The sequence below is a fragment of the Pongo pygmaeus genome, chromosome 16 (genome assembly GCF_028885625.2).
Source record: "Pongo pygmaeus isolate AG05252 chromosome 16, NHGRI_mPonPyg2-v2.0_pri, whole genome shotgun sequence".
Taxonomy (NCBI): domain Eukaryota; kingdom Metazoa; phylum Chordata; class Mammalia; order Primates; family Hominidae; genus Pongo; species Pongo pygmaeus.
Window position 1 is genome coordinate 59,895,209 of NC_072389.2, and position 15,621 is coordinate 59,910,829.

Below are 15,621 nucleotides of genomic sequence, written 5' to 3' on the forward strand. Positions count from 1 at the left end.
GGTCTGTCTTCTTAACTTCCTTTGGTTACTGACAGACGCAGTGGTCTGAAGCCAGGGCTGTGGGGATGCATAGTCCCATGACTGACTGACTTCATCTGAACTAACTTGGCTCCCATTACTACATTTATTTAATTTAGTGATCACCAAGAAGACGACATCCTGATGCTCTCATCCTTCAAGATGTATTATTCCCTAGCCTCTTCCTGCTTATAATGCCTGGTGGGAATACACACTGCCATATGGAGAATCTTTTTATACCTCTACCTCTCTCTGCTCGATAGTCATGTTTGCTAGTAATTGTGGTGCATGAATAGATTTCAGAGATGCTGATAGGTCAAGTTAAATAGATAATGACTGTCTACATCTGAAACAGTTATCAGGCATTAGTTGGGGTTGAAAGTTGTTTTATTTATTTTCCCCCAACTGCTGTGTGTTTCCAGGTGGAAACAAGTAACAGTGACTGGCCAAATCCACATGCTACCTACTGCCCAAGTTATTCTCTTGTTTGACAATCTAACCAATTGTGTGGATTCCAAAAGACAAGCTAGTTTGTCAACGGAAAGAATCCAGAACTGAAAAATAAGACCTACCACTAATATTGTCCCCTTTATTGAAACGTGTTCAAAATACTAAGCCTCAACTTCTTTATGTCTAAAACAAAAAGACTGGACCAAATGATTTCCAAGTCTCCCTTTAGCCCTAAAATTTTTTCATCTAAATATGTTTCAATCCTAAAATATTTAAAGTTACCTAAATTCCCAAGGCAATTATAAAAGATAATTAACCAACATAGTGACTTACCTCATGGATTTCTTACTAACCTCTCATCAATTTCTCAGCAACACACTTCAGCAAACTGTAGCCATGGAGACTCATTTAATATAAAGTAGCAGATATAAGCTTTTTCAATCAGCGGTAAGTTTAAAGTCCAGAAAGCCATGAAAATAGGGAGTCCTAGGAAACAAAGTTAATTTAAGTATGTCTACGTAATTGCTGCGGAGTTTGTGACATATACCAACGTTACAGTCAGTGATACACTGCATTTCAACAGTGGTCCCATAAGATTATAATAACATCATAACATCATAGCACAACACATGTTTGTAATAATGATGGTGTAAATAAGCCTGCTGTACTGGCAGTCATAAAAAGTATAGCAATATAATTATGTACAGTTAGAAAAGACTCAAGTTAAAAATTTTAAAAAATGATGTTGAGGATTCTGACCCTGTGTAGGCCTGGGCTAATAGTTTAACAACAACAACAACAAAAACTTTTAAGTAAAAAAAAAAATCTTTAAAATGAAAAAATTTTACAGAATAAGGTTATAAAGAAAGATGATGTTTTTATACAGCTTGAGCTATGTGTTACTACGAAAGAGTGAAAAGATTAAAAAATAGTTTACAAAGTAAAAGGTTACAGAAAGGTTTAGTTTATTATTGAAGAAAATCTTTTATAATGTAGCCTAAGTGTTTAGAGAGTCTACAGGGTGTACAATAATGTCTTAGGCCTTCATATTCACTCATCACTCACACATTGACTCAGCCAGGGCAACTTCCAATCCCACAAGCTCCATTCATGGTAAGGGCCCAATATAGGTATATTCTTTTTATGTTTTATACTATAACTTCTCTATGTTTAGCTATGTTTAGATACACAAATACAGGTGTTACAACTGCTTACACTATTCAGTACAGTAACATACTGTGAAGGTTTGTAGCCTAGGAACAATAAACAGTACCCTACCACTTAGAAGTGTCATAGGCTATACCACCCAGGTTTGTGTAAGCACACTTGATGATGTTCGCACAATGAAGAAATCACCTAACACATTTTTCAGAATTTATGCCCGTCATTAAGTGACTGTAGAGTTTAGTAAAGTGAAAATGCAAAATAAATGTTAGAAAATCTTAAGATAGCTAGGTCCTATATAAGTAATTTTTTTAATCTTTTGTTTCATATCCTGTCTTTTAGTGTAGCAATATTTTAAGTGCCATTAAAACTAAACCAGGTCAAAGTTTGCTTTTTCCTCTTTGATGTAAAAAAGAAAAAAGTGGAGGGGCAGGGAGGAGGGATATGGGGAGAAACTGTTCAATGAGCATCAGAGCACAGTATATACTATATCTTATAAGTTAGAGATCTGAGGTCAAATCTCAGCTTTGCTCTGTATTGACTTAAACAGGCAACTAACATCTGAATCCCAGTCTTACCATCTGTAAAATGTACACGATACCTTACAAGATCTTATACCTGAAGCACTTAGCACAATGCCTGGCATACATAGGTAATAAAAAATTATAGCCATTATTGTTATCACTGCCATGAATTCTTCCAAATATATATTAAATAACATGGAAATAATGAGCAAAGACCAGGGAAGAAAGCACTGGAATGGATGAGAGAGGAGAAAAAGCTTAAGTCATTGTCCATTTATTCATCATCTACCATCTTGGATGATGCCTAATGACTTACAGAACTGAATGTGGAGGTAGGTCACTCCAATCCAGAGTCCTGGACCTGAAGATGGAGGAGCCATGGGGCAGATGAGCCTGATATTTAATTGTGATATTGCCGGAGTGGTTGACCTTCGTAAATAATCTACCTCCTTGTTTTGTGGGGCCCAGCAAAGGTGCATGGGGCCAGATTCAAATTTGTCAGAAACTTAAGTAATTGGTTAACCTATAGGGGTCATTTGAGAAGCTGTGATGTGTTTTCTATATCATGTTTCATGTAGGTCATTACCAATTAAAAGCATTATATGAGTAGTCATTATTAAATGTGTGAGACTGTTCATTCCCTCACATAGCATACTAAAATTATGGTAGGTGAGAGATTCCAGTAAGGTGCTTATTAATCCCATGTTATAACGACAGTAAGCAGGAATTTTTAATCCTCAAAAGCTGCTCTTCTGAAGGGAGGTTCAAATAAAGCAGACAATGAGCTCTTTGAGCTTCCTGGAATGAGTAGCTCACAAGGGCACTACTCATTCTTGAAGTATTCATGACCCAATAATGTTAGTGACAAAGGGCACGTTGTAGACACACAGATGGTGATTTCACATGTAGTCTAATCCCTATGGATTTAGAATAAGCAAAACTATATAACAGGCATAGCCTCTCATTAAATTTTTCTGAATTGCTCACTAAAACTTTGTTGAATAAAGAGTATGATGTTAGATTATTTCCATATTCAAATCCATAGGAAATGGAAATATAGGCTGCCTTTTTGGGCAAATAACTAGTCAATTGAGATATCCTTTTGAATATCTTTTGAAGTTGAAGTGTTCAACTTCAAAGTGCTTTGGTTCAATTTCATTTTTACCCTAGGATAGACAACTGACAAATTTCACCGTACACATCATATTCAAGGACGTAGTAAGGCAAATCTTCCAAATGTGAGGTAAAATATATTGCACAATATAACACATATGTGACTGAATTAAGAAGCTTTTAGAGTTTCAGTATCAAAGCATTAAATGAATCAAAGGAAGTATATGCATAGTTCTTTTCACAGTAATACAGGACTATGAAAATAATGGGAGACAAACTGTGCAAAGTAATCCTGATAACTTATGGAAAAACTTAAAATTCTACTGTGACTTTTAAAAACATTTAGTTAAAGAAAGAAAAATCCTCTTACTGTCAATTATAAATGTACAGGGAAATTTAAAATACAGTAAAAATATTTGTTTAATGTGTTTTATTGTAAAAGTCTTTTTAAGAGTAGTTTGAACACTGTTTGCCTTTTTCTTCTCATGGTATAGTAATGGGCAAGCAGCTTTTCTATGCCTTGGAAATGGATCCAAACTTAGGACTATGACAATCCACCAACATTGTAATCCTTTCAGCTTTTTATGTCATCACCTATCTGAGAGTTCCTTAAATGTGAGCTTTCGTCCATGTAAATTTTGCTAAGATATCTGTATCTTTCTCCTCACTTATGTCAATAAGCCCAACTTCATTAATCTCCTTGGATGCTTATGTAGAATCTCTCCAGTGGCAGTAGTGTCAACATTCCAAGGGTCAGTAATTTCTTAGATTAACTCATTTGCACTCTACGCATGTTTCACTCTAGCATTATCCCTTATCCTTTCTTTGCTGCACTTTCATCTTTCCTGGCCAAGTCCAAGTCCATCTTTTGATTATCCAGGTTCGTAAAATAATCACATGGGTTTATAACTGCAAAACAAAGGGGCCACACTTTGTTGTCTGTGTGTGAACAGGTACACAGTGACCAATCACCTACTCTGAAAGAAGCGACTGGTCACTAATGATATGTATCTGCTATCCACATAGTGATTAGTGGACTACAGAATTAGCTTGTGAAGTTTGCCCTTCATGCAATTACACACGTTTAATATACCATGGTAACTGAAATTTGAACTGGTCAGAGGGGCACTAATGTTGTTTAAACTGTGGAAGCAACTACTGTCAGCCTATTTAATCAACAAATAGTTAATTGTCCATGTAATGCACATCAAAGCATTGTATTGTATGAATGAGACGTATGGATTATTAATAATAAAGGCATTCTGTTAAGGAGAAAAATCTGCATAATTAACTGTGATACTAGCTATAGCATGAGTACTAGAGAGTGGTATAAACATAGGGCCATGAAAGCAGAATCGTTAGTTTCAAAGTGAAAATTCTAAATAGCATGACTATTAAGCAATAAGAGCAATGATAATCAATACTTTCTAGCCCATTGTTTCTAACCCACAATTGTCAGAAAATTTATGTTCCTCATTGCACTTTAGGGTTGTACTACCTTACACAGCCAGTTCTCAAGACTATGACCTAATTGAAGAGTAAATTTTGTCTTAGAAAAGGAAATGTGTATTTTGAGAGTCTAGTAAATGTTTCCACCCAGGAGGTTTCAGAAAAGTGTTCAGGCACTGCTGAGTACATAAGCAAGATTTTTAAATCCTCTGCCCTTGACGTCAATACAACCCTCAATATCTGATTAGAAAACACACACACAGGTAGGGTGTATAAATGGAAGACCACAGACAAGCAATTTGAGAAAGGAAAAACTTACTTACATTGTATACGTTTAGAGTCCCTTCCTAAAAAGGTTTTTTCCTAAAAAGGTTTTAGGCACATTTCCTTAGATGCTACTTGTTTTAAAACAGCATAAGTCTTCCTTCATAACTAAGGACACCAAAACTCACATATTGCCATACTTAGAATGTTATGGCCAGGTGCAGTACTTTGGGATCTCCCAATCCAGGTTCATACTGTATTAGTTACTCGTGCTGCTAGAAAATTACTCATTTCTTAAGGTTTCATTCTGCTCACATTAAAGCTTTGGCTCTATTCTCGGCCGGGCATGGCAGCTGACACCCATAATTCCAGTACTTTGGGAGGCCCAGGCGTGGTGGTCCATACTTCTAGTCCCAGGTGCTTGGGAAGCTGAGGTGGGAGAATCACCTGAGCCCTACAAGTCGAGCCTAGAGTGAGCTATGATTGCACCACTGCACTCCAGCTTGAGCAACAGAGCAAGACCCTGTCTCAAAAAAAAAAAAAAAAAAACCTCTCTCCCAAAAGCAGGCTATAATCATGCCTTCAGTAGTACAAAGAGTAAAAGATAAAGGTATGACCTCCTCTCATGACTTCTTTCTCCTGGTGGTAGTCTCCCTGGTGTGGGGGGGGGAGGAAGGAAAGAAAAAAGATGACTCCGTTTGTACTTCAGTGGTGACTTTCAGTGGTGAGGGGTCATTGTCTATTTGGTTAGTGTGAAGGGTTGTTCTAAAATTCTTATGTTCCAAGTGACCACTTTCTATCTTCCAGTCCTTTTATCATCAAATGGCTGTGCCAAGGAGAGAGGCCCTTGTGGTGAACTGGCTCATCTCAGCAGGTTCTCTTGAAAGGTTTTGGCCCAAATCTTGATGATTCTCTCAAGATAGAAACTGAAAGTCTTTCAGAATCTTTTGTTCTGGGCTTTCAGCATTAGCCTTCATTTTTATGAAAATAAGATCCTTATTAATCTAATACATTGCAAATGAGATTGCAAAAGTTAGTCTCTATGGTAGAAATTAAAACTCCACATAACTTTGACAAAAATACTATGCCTTTAAAAACTATACTGTAAACTTTTGTAGCATAATAATTCATTACAGTTTATAATAGCAAGGAATTAAACAATTGAAATATGGTTAAATTATATATTCATATAATGGATTAAATGTCAAACATTAATGTTTTATTTTCCAAGCATGTAGTCGTTGAACATGTACTTTGTAGTGGCAGCTTTATCTACACTGAACTGGAGTGACCTCCATGATACATTTTTAGGTGAAAAGATAAAGGCCTGGTAACAAATAGCTAGAGCATGTGCTTCAGTTTGGGGAAAATTTGTATGTTCATAAAAGATATGTTAATGTGAATATGGTAAGAGGTTGGTGTTATCCTCATTTTACAAATAAGAAAACAGAAGCTTAAGAAAATAGAATCATAGAATCAGTGGTGACATACTGTGATTTGAATTCATGTTTATCTGAACCCAAATCACAGGCCCTTTCCAACACAGTAAGTTTAACCCCTGACTAATCTTTTCCAGGAGAGAGTTGACTTTTTAAAATGCTATCGGTACACCTTATAAATAAATTGTTGTAATATATTTGCATGTGGGTCTCCCCTGGCCAACTATGAGTTTCACGAAGGCAGGGACCCTAACAAAGCTACCTTTCTGTTCCCAGTGCTCTGGTATGGCACATTGTGGAAAAGCTCTTAAAGTAATGAAAAGCAATGGTCCATCCTTGTGTGCAAGAAATGAATATAACTTCATTAAGTGGCTAGTAAATCAACCCTAGTTCTTTAAACTATCATAATAGTAACAGAATGTCTTAGGATTTCTGCAGGCCCAATGACATTTTAGTTCAATGGGGTAATTATTACATCCAAGCTTCAAACTTGCATTTCATACTTAAGTGAATATTTATCATCACCTATTATGCACTATTAATGGAAAGAACATTCATTTCCAATAATAAATTTTATGTTTCTTATGCACAGAATGAAATTGTCCATTATTAATGAGTCTGAAAGCTCAGGCCAGTAAACCTCTGCTTATTTTCAGGTCGTTCCTCCAAAGATGCTGTGGGTCAGATATCTGTTCATGTGGACATCACTGCCACCCCAGGAACGGGCGATCATAAAGTCACTGTAAAAGGTATACTTCTGGTCTAGATAAATCAAAACAGCCTTCTAAACTTCTGCATCAGTACTGATATCAGCAATGTAACTTTTCTTGCATTTAAAAAAACTGCATAATTATTTTAGGGCATGCACAAAATTTCCTAATGAAACCCAAACTTTTGATTAAAAATAGAAAAATATCAATGGCACTAATGTTTAGCAGGCATTATTCAAAATATAAAAATACACTGATTAAATATCCAAACTTCCTTTATCAGATATTTATTTTGTGGTTGGTGCCATGATATTCATTGAACACTTGCACTTTAAATATTAAGTCAGTATGTTCTTACTATTCACAAAACCTACTGCTTTTTCTATATGATTTCCAACAACTGGCTTAGAGTTCTTTACAATGAGTGGCTCGATTTGTTGGTTTTACATTGTAAAAACAGCCTGAATGCAGGGGTAATTTCAAAGATGAAATTAAAGGATTAGCATTTTGTTCACAATACGCTCGTTCTATTTTTATATTAGTCACTTCAATACCCACTTTGAGCAAAACCAGGGCTGCCCAATATATTTCAGAATTACATTACATATTGTATCCTTACATCATAAAAGTAAAATAGCTATATTTTAGAACAGATTATATACAGTAGTATATACTGTCAATTTCCTTAAATATTTTTGAAAAATATTGCCAACATGTGAAAGTTTAATGAATATTTTGCAGTAGTGATTTTAATTATAAGACACTTCGCTTGAGGATGAGCGAAGGTATTTACACATGAGAATGTTCATTTAGTAATTTTTTAGGATGACTGAAATTTAAAAACAGCTATAATATCTAACAAGTGACTGGCTAAATATAGGATGAAATATCCACAGAGCAAATTAATTATTATTAGCAGTTGATGAAATATATAATGAATTAGAAAATTAGCCATGAAAGCATACAATCCAAAATATTGTCATTGACTGGTAAATTTATAGATTTTATCTATTTCCTGATGAGCATATCTTAATGTTCAATATGAACAACACCATGTTTTTACCAAGAGGAGGAGACTGCTAACTTTTCATTAGTGACAGATATCATTTTAATTGCAGCTAACTAACTTTTCACCAAAGCCACACAGCCTAAAGCTGAAAGCTGAAGCTCCATCAGGTGTGCCTTCTGGAAAGAAAATTGTATTCTATTGTCTTGGAGTACAGTGTCTTGTCAGTGGAGTTAGGGCACTATTATTAAGTTTTGGCTTCATAAATCACTTTTAAAATTTCACTCTAAATTTCTACACATCTGTTTGCTAAAATGTGATATTTCCTTTGCTTTTTTTAGTGATTGCTATTAATGACCTAAACTGGCAGACCACAGCAATGTTCCGCCCCTTTGTGGAAGTTTGTATACTGGGACCCAACCTTGGAGACAAGAAGAGAAAACAAGGCACAAAAACAAAAAGCAACACATGGTCACCAAAGTACAATGAAACATTTCAGTTGTAAGTCATAAACCCACCTTACTTATTCCACCAGGCAATAGTTACTGTACAGCTGACCTTACTGAGGGCTTTGGAGTGGGAAGGGCTAAGGAAAATGAAGAAGGCTCTGTTTTTAGTTCCCTTCCATTCATTCAATATCTGTTCAGTGCCTGCCATGTATCAGTCAATGTTATAGTCATTAGGTGTATATATCATAGGAGGTGTCTGAATGAATCTTTTGCAGTGCACTCATGTAAGTTACTTTCTACAGATGAGGAATGTATGATAAAGTCACAAAATATTTGTCATATGGCATTAAATACAATATGCAGAACTATGTGGTAAGTGCTATGACTAGCTGCTTTGCCTGGGAGGTCAGGGAAGCCTCTCTGAGCATGTGACTTTTAAACTGAAACCTGTCCAAATAAAAAGCTAGGCATGGAAGAGCAGAACATTTCAGACAAAGTGAAATAGCTAGTACAAGAACTCTAAGGCAAGAGCAAGTCTGGGATATTTAAGAAGCAGCACATCATAGATAAAGGAGTGAGATCTAACTACTTTGGAGAGGAGGCCAAGGTACAGATGCCGTGTCACATAGGGCTTTTCAATTCTAAGTTCAATAGGTGGTCCACAGAAGGGTTTTCAAATGAAGAGATGAACAATGTGATTTACATCTTTATTTTGTTTGTTGTGTACAGAAATAATTATACGGCGGTAAGACCAAATATGTAAAGATCAGTTAGAAGGCTATTGCAATAGTCCAGGCAATAGCTATTAGTGACTAACCAGATCCTAGTAGGGAGATAGATGGAGAAGATTCTGTATCATGTGTGGAAAGTAGATTCTTGCCATAGGCTGGAGGTAGGACATGAAAGAGTAATTCCCGAGAATGCTCAATTTAGAGTAATTCAAAATGAGCTTACTTACAAAGGGATTTACAAAGTGGTTAAGAGTAGAGAAATTTGAGTAATCATGGGACCTGGGGCTAATAGTAACCAGGCTATTACCATGCTTATGCCTGAAAAGAGGAGAGAAAGAGTCATTACTAAAATTAGGAAAGTGAAAACTTGATGTATGCTTGAAATGTACTATTGAAATACACTATTAATGGAAAGAACTATTCATTTCTTTTCAGTTTGATGTATACATTTCAAGTATACATCAAGTTTGAAATGTATACTTGAATGTATACTTGCCTTGAAAGCAGCAGTGACATTCCATGGAGGGCAACAGCCTACTGGAGGCAGCCTCACAGGCAAAGAGCCAGGGAAATAAAGACTCTGACCTCACTCTCCTCACTGCTGACCTCTTGATGGGGTTCCCTTTTGGCCAAAATCTACTGGAAGCAAGAAGAAACCCTACTGAGATAGTCCCAACAGATGAGTTTTCTATTGCAAACAGCAAAAAGGAGGGTGGATCCACAGGGGGAAACTGGGTGACACCTTGCACTGAATAAAATCATGGATGATCCCTAAGTTTTTGGCATGAGTAGTTGGGAAGATAGTAATTTACCAAGATGGAAGAAGTAATTTACCAAGATGGAAGAAGAAATGATAAAAATATTGTTTTAAATCTATTAATTTGGAGATGGCTGTCAGACTCTCAAGAGATGTCATTTAATTCAATAAATATAAATAATCTAACCTAGGAATGGATACATAGAGAAGTTAAGAGGCCTAGGACAAAGCCCTAAGGATTTACACGCCAAAACAGTCTCTTACAGGTTTTTTGTTCTGATTTCCTATAGTCGTTTCAGCACTCTGCTCTGAATATTTCACCCTCTTATCATGTATTAAAACTGAAGTATCCTACTCTATCGAAAGGGTCCTAATAGATCACATTCCCTGCTAATAAACCAGCTTACAACATTTCACTATCTACTTCTCCCACTTACTCAAAAACCTGGACCCAACTAAAGTTTCTTGTTAGATATAACACAGTGAGCTACTTAAAGGCAGCATTTTTAATTCACGAGATCTGGTTCCCATCATATTTTGCTCTTGTACTCTTATCCCCTAGACTTCCATTTTCTTTCACATTATTTCAGATTCTCCCTAAAATACAAAGTTTAGTTACCAATGTTTCCTGGAAATCAAAGTTTGACTCTGCAAAATGTTTCATCAGAAAAAAAAAAAATCACCTGTAAAAGGAAGGAATTTGGAAGCTGGTACTGCTGAGGGCTAGATGTACATTCATTAGAAAGTCAAGAATATGAGAATGAACAAAAATAAGGGGTGGAGGAAGACTGTATCTACCATATCACCACTTGGTCTTCTTTATTATGTTGACACTAACAAGCTGTGTTAGGTGGTTGTTAGGAGAGGCCACACACTTGACAGGTCTAACTGTTACCATAGGAAAGAATTGGCATTGAATCACCAGGCTCTGCTGGAATTGATTTACTCTGGAGATTTGTATCCAATTTAGCATATTGTGAATAGTGCTTGATGGGCTGTGCAGTGTATTCCCCTGAGAAAAAACTCCTAGCTATAATAGCTTATTCAGGATTTGGAGGTAAAGTGAGAGTAGTAACTGATATTGAAATGTCATAGAAATTCTACCAAGAGGTACCCATTACCCTGGCCTAGCCCCCATAACCCCTGTCCAACTCCACCGCACCCACAATCAGGAGACCCTGCCTCTACTGATTAAGTGTAACATAGTATCTTAATTCCCATTTTTTTCTGTCTTTTCTATATAAGGAGAAAGTCATTTTAGAATTCACTTTCTAAGCCAAATTTAAAGGGTTAAAATACACTGATATCCTATTTGCCAACATAATAATCAGATCCAATGTATACAATTTTCAGCAGTATTTGAGAACCATAATGATGCCTAGTGGAAGTAAAGTTTTTGCTCAAAATTTGTATTTTTAATCCACACAGCATTCTGGGAAAGGAAAATCGACCAGGAGCTTATGAACTTCATCTCTCAGTTAAGGATTACTGCTTTGCCAGAGAAGATCGAATTATCGGAATGACAGTCATTCAGCTACAGAACATAGCAGAAAAGGGAAGCTATGGAGCATGGTATCCTCTTCTGAAAAATATCTCTATGGATGAAACTGGTTTGACTATCCTTAGAATACTCTCTCAGAGGACCAGTGATGATGTGGCTAAAGAATTTGTAAGACTTAAATCTGAAACAAGATCTACTGAAGAGAATGCTTGAAACAAACACTGCAAGCTAAATTCATAACTATAATTGTTTGACTACTGCATGCATGTGCAAATACATGGGAATGTTTATTTCACTACATTTCAATGTTTGCCAGTACTCATGTACGATGTCTGCAAGGTATGTATAAAACCTGCTGAACTTTTATACCAATTCTGGTCTTTGGGAAATAAGTGTTCCATGAAGTGCCAAAATTATGATGTAAAGTGAAATATCAAGAACACCTTTTAAAATGTTTATTTTGTTTCTTTACCAACTTCACATTCATTAAACATAATTTTTAAAAACTAGTCTTTTGAGTTTGCCCATCAGTTGTCTTTGTTAAATTAGATTATATTGACCATAGATCAGAAAACATTTATTACTCAATTTCCATATTATTTACTTACCTCATTATAGATGTCTTACAAATACCCTTTTCTACCATAACTAGAAATGCAGTCACTTCTAGAAAGCATTTGTAATTTTATAGTCACAGATATTGTGATTTTTGCATACAAATTAAAATAGAAAAGGTGGGAAATATTTTCTGCTGACCAGTTTCCGACCTTTCTGAAATATCACTGTGAAGAAATGCTGTTAAAGCAAACTTACTTACATAAAGCAATGCTAGAGTTTGTTAACAATGTTTGATATATATTGACAAAACTTTGTTCTCTAAAACTGCCAAGGTCACATCACATTTGTAAAAATGGTAAGTTAATGCATTTGTCATATAGTGTTATGTCTTGGCTTTACCATATTTCATTCTTTAAAAAGTCATTAATGGTTTAGAAATGGAATGGAAGGTTTATTGAAAATACCTGTAAGTAACTATATTGTTAATATCTTCCCTCTGACAGTTATGACTCTATAATCAGTTCAATGCTTTATTTTAAAAAATATTCAATGATTAGTATTGAATGCAGCATTACTATATATTGTACTGATGCGAGAAGTCATGTTTTCATCCACTTAGTGAAAAAAATAGTAAAATTAAGTCAGAATAAATTGCTTAAAATTCTGTAATTTGTATTTATAAGCCCCAAATGCATCCAATGCAGTAGGAGAACAATGTAATACAGCTTGGTACCTAAAAATGTAGCTAAGTTGGTTTTTGAATATAAAACAGTTTATGAATATGTGCATTTTCTGTATTTTTATGATTTGACTTTTTAGAGTCTATGCCAAAATATATGGCTGTAAAACAGTACTTTGTAATTATAACTTATGGTCATAACTGTTAGTGGACTACTTACAGAAGCAGAAACAAGAGCCTGTTATGATTGTGCTTTGTGAACAAGCTGATCTAATACGTTAAGTGAGTACAGAAGTGCTTAGTATCATGACTGTCAGAACCATTCTGCTACTGAGTGAGTATGAAATCACAGACCAGTGAGGTGGGCTAATTCATGTTAAACTGTTTGTTAGGCCATTGCTTTGTTAATGACTCCTCTAAATGCATAGTGTGATGCGATCCTCTGGCATATGCTTTAATAAATGGATGTATATTGAGCACATGCAGCATTGTATTGTATCTTCTGCCTTTTTATTTCATTTATGCAATATCATCTCACTATTTAGGAATAAAAACTCCAGGCTCTTTTCACCATATGTAATAGTCTTCATATTATTTGGTTCTAATATCTCATTAAAAGTTTAGATGTCAGAGTGGCTATCATTTAAAAGTCAAAAAATAACAGATGCCAGCGAGGTTGCGAAGAAAAATGTTTATACACTGCTGGTGGCAGTGTAAATTACTTCAACTATTGTGGAAAGCAGTGTGGTGATTCCTCAAAGAACTAGAAACAGAATTACCATTCGACTAAGCAATCCCATTACTGAGTACATAGCCAATGGAATATCCAATGTTCTACCATAAACACATATGCACGTATATGTCCACTGCAGCACTATTCACAATAGCAAACACATGGAACCAACCTAAATGCCCATCAACAGTAGACCAGATAAAGAAAATGTGGTATATATACACCATGGAATACTATGCAGCCATAAAAAGAATGAGATCATGTCCTTCAGAGTGACATGGATGGAGCTGGAGGCCATTATCTGAAGCAAACTAACACAGGAATAGAAAACCAAATACTACATGTTATCATTTACAAGTGGAAGCTAAACGATGAGGACATATGGTCACTAAGGGGGCAACAATAGACACTGTGGCCTACTTGAGGGTAGGAGGAGAGAAAAGATGATAAGAAAAAGTATCTATCACGTACTAAGCTTACTACCTGGGTGACAAAACAATCTACACCAAAACCCCGTGACACACAATTTACCTATATAATAAATCTGGACATGAACCCCTGAATCTAAAATAAAAGTTAAAAAAAATAGTTCAGATGTTAAAATTCATTCCACAGGTGTTGCGTTCATGGAAACCACTATATATTGTAATGACGAGGAAAATAAGGCAGAACTAATGTATCTACCTATATATTGCTAAATACTGTTTAGACCCATGAACAAAATTCAACATGCAACATGGTTAAAATCTCACATAAAAGTTTTCATCAATTACTTGAAAAATTCATTCTAGATTTATGTTATAAATATTTTACAGAACATTGACTTAAGCTCTTTAGGAGCACATTAATGTCATAATACATGATACATTTGAGTAAAAGGCAGTTAGGATTTGCATTGATCACTTTAAATTGAGCAAGGTATTTTTTCCCTGACATGTTTAATTGCATCCAATTATTCTGTCTTTTACAATGTATACAATATATATCAAAGGCTAATAGTGGCAGGGTGAATTAAGTCTATTTATTACTATCATAAAGTACAGGTACTAATTTTGAAATGATTATAAATTCTGTAGACTGTTTTCCTCTCAAAGCACAAGTATTCCTGTTGTCTTCAGAACAAAGCGTGTTATATTTACTTACCCAAATTAGTACTCACTCTAAGGTTCCCAGTGATCTCTGTCAATTGAGTGTTGCACTAATGTGTGTAGCAATTTATTCATCTTATTCCAGATAAAACACACAAAGGCAAAGCTCTGTTACTCGTCTATGGATAAACCTCACATTACAGGTCTTTAAAGATACACATATAAATCAAATTTAGCAAACACAAAGTATTTAAACCCAGAGTGGAGTATTTGCTATTCGAAGGAATTTGAATGCATTAAGATAAGTAATCAGATGTCCCCATTACAACCTGCTCTAATTTATCTACTTCTAGGATAATTTATATCTTGAATTTATCTTAAATGAGGCACATTTATAAATGACAATTCTAGCTTAATGTCTTTTATTTGGTCTTTTTTAAAAACAATGCATGAAACAAGATTTTCTCCTTTTAATTTCTCTATATTACATAAAGATATGACTATATTAGCTAGCCCCTTTATGGACTACTATAGCAGCTTTAATCTTTATACTCAAATAATAAATGATCATACTTATACATGACTCAGGGAATATCCTTGAATGAATGTCTAATTCCACCTACTTAGAAAAATTCTTGGGCACACAGGCAGGAGACTGCCCTCCCCTGATGTTACCTGTGTTTATACTCAAGTCCTTTGTTTGAAATAGCTGCCCCTTTGCTCTTTTGACTCCCCAGGCCTCCACTGATCACTCATCTCTGTGATTCAGGCTTCTGGAGTGTGATTTTTAGAATAAAAAACTAAGATATGTGATATGAAGGAGAATCAATTCCAATTTGTGAATGTTAAATAACATATGTTTAAAAGTGCTCATGTTTTTTCACATCATGACAACTTTTTTTTTTTTTTAGGGTACATGTGTACTATGTGCAGGTTAGTTACATACGTATACATATGCCATGCTGGTGTGCTGTACCCATTAACTCAT

General features: G+C 35.3%; 1 protein-coding gene across 1 annotated transcript in view; it reads left to right on the top strand.

Annotated features, from left to right (window-relative positions):
• The window catches only part of UNC13C (unc-13 homolog C), a 662,499-nt gene extending 649,140 nt beyond the window's left edge, over positions 1-13,359 (top strand). The window contains exons 30-32 of the mRNA XM_063652632.1: positions 7,078-7,170; positions 8,479-8,638; positions 11,503-13,359. Of these exons, the coding sequence (XP_063508702.1) occupies positions 7,078-7,170; positions 8,479-8,638; positions 11,503-11,788 (539 nt within the window). The 3' untranslated portion in view covers positions 11,789-13,359. The remainder of the gene's footprint in view (positions 1-7,077; positions 7,171-8,478; positions 8,639-11,502) is intronic.
• Positions 13,360-15,621: the final 2,262 nt, after the last annotated feature.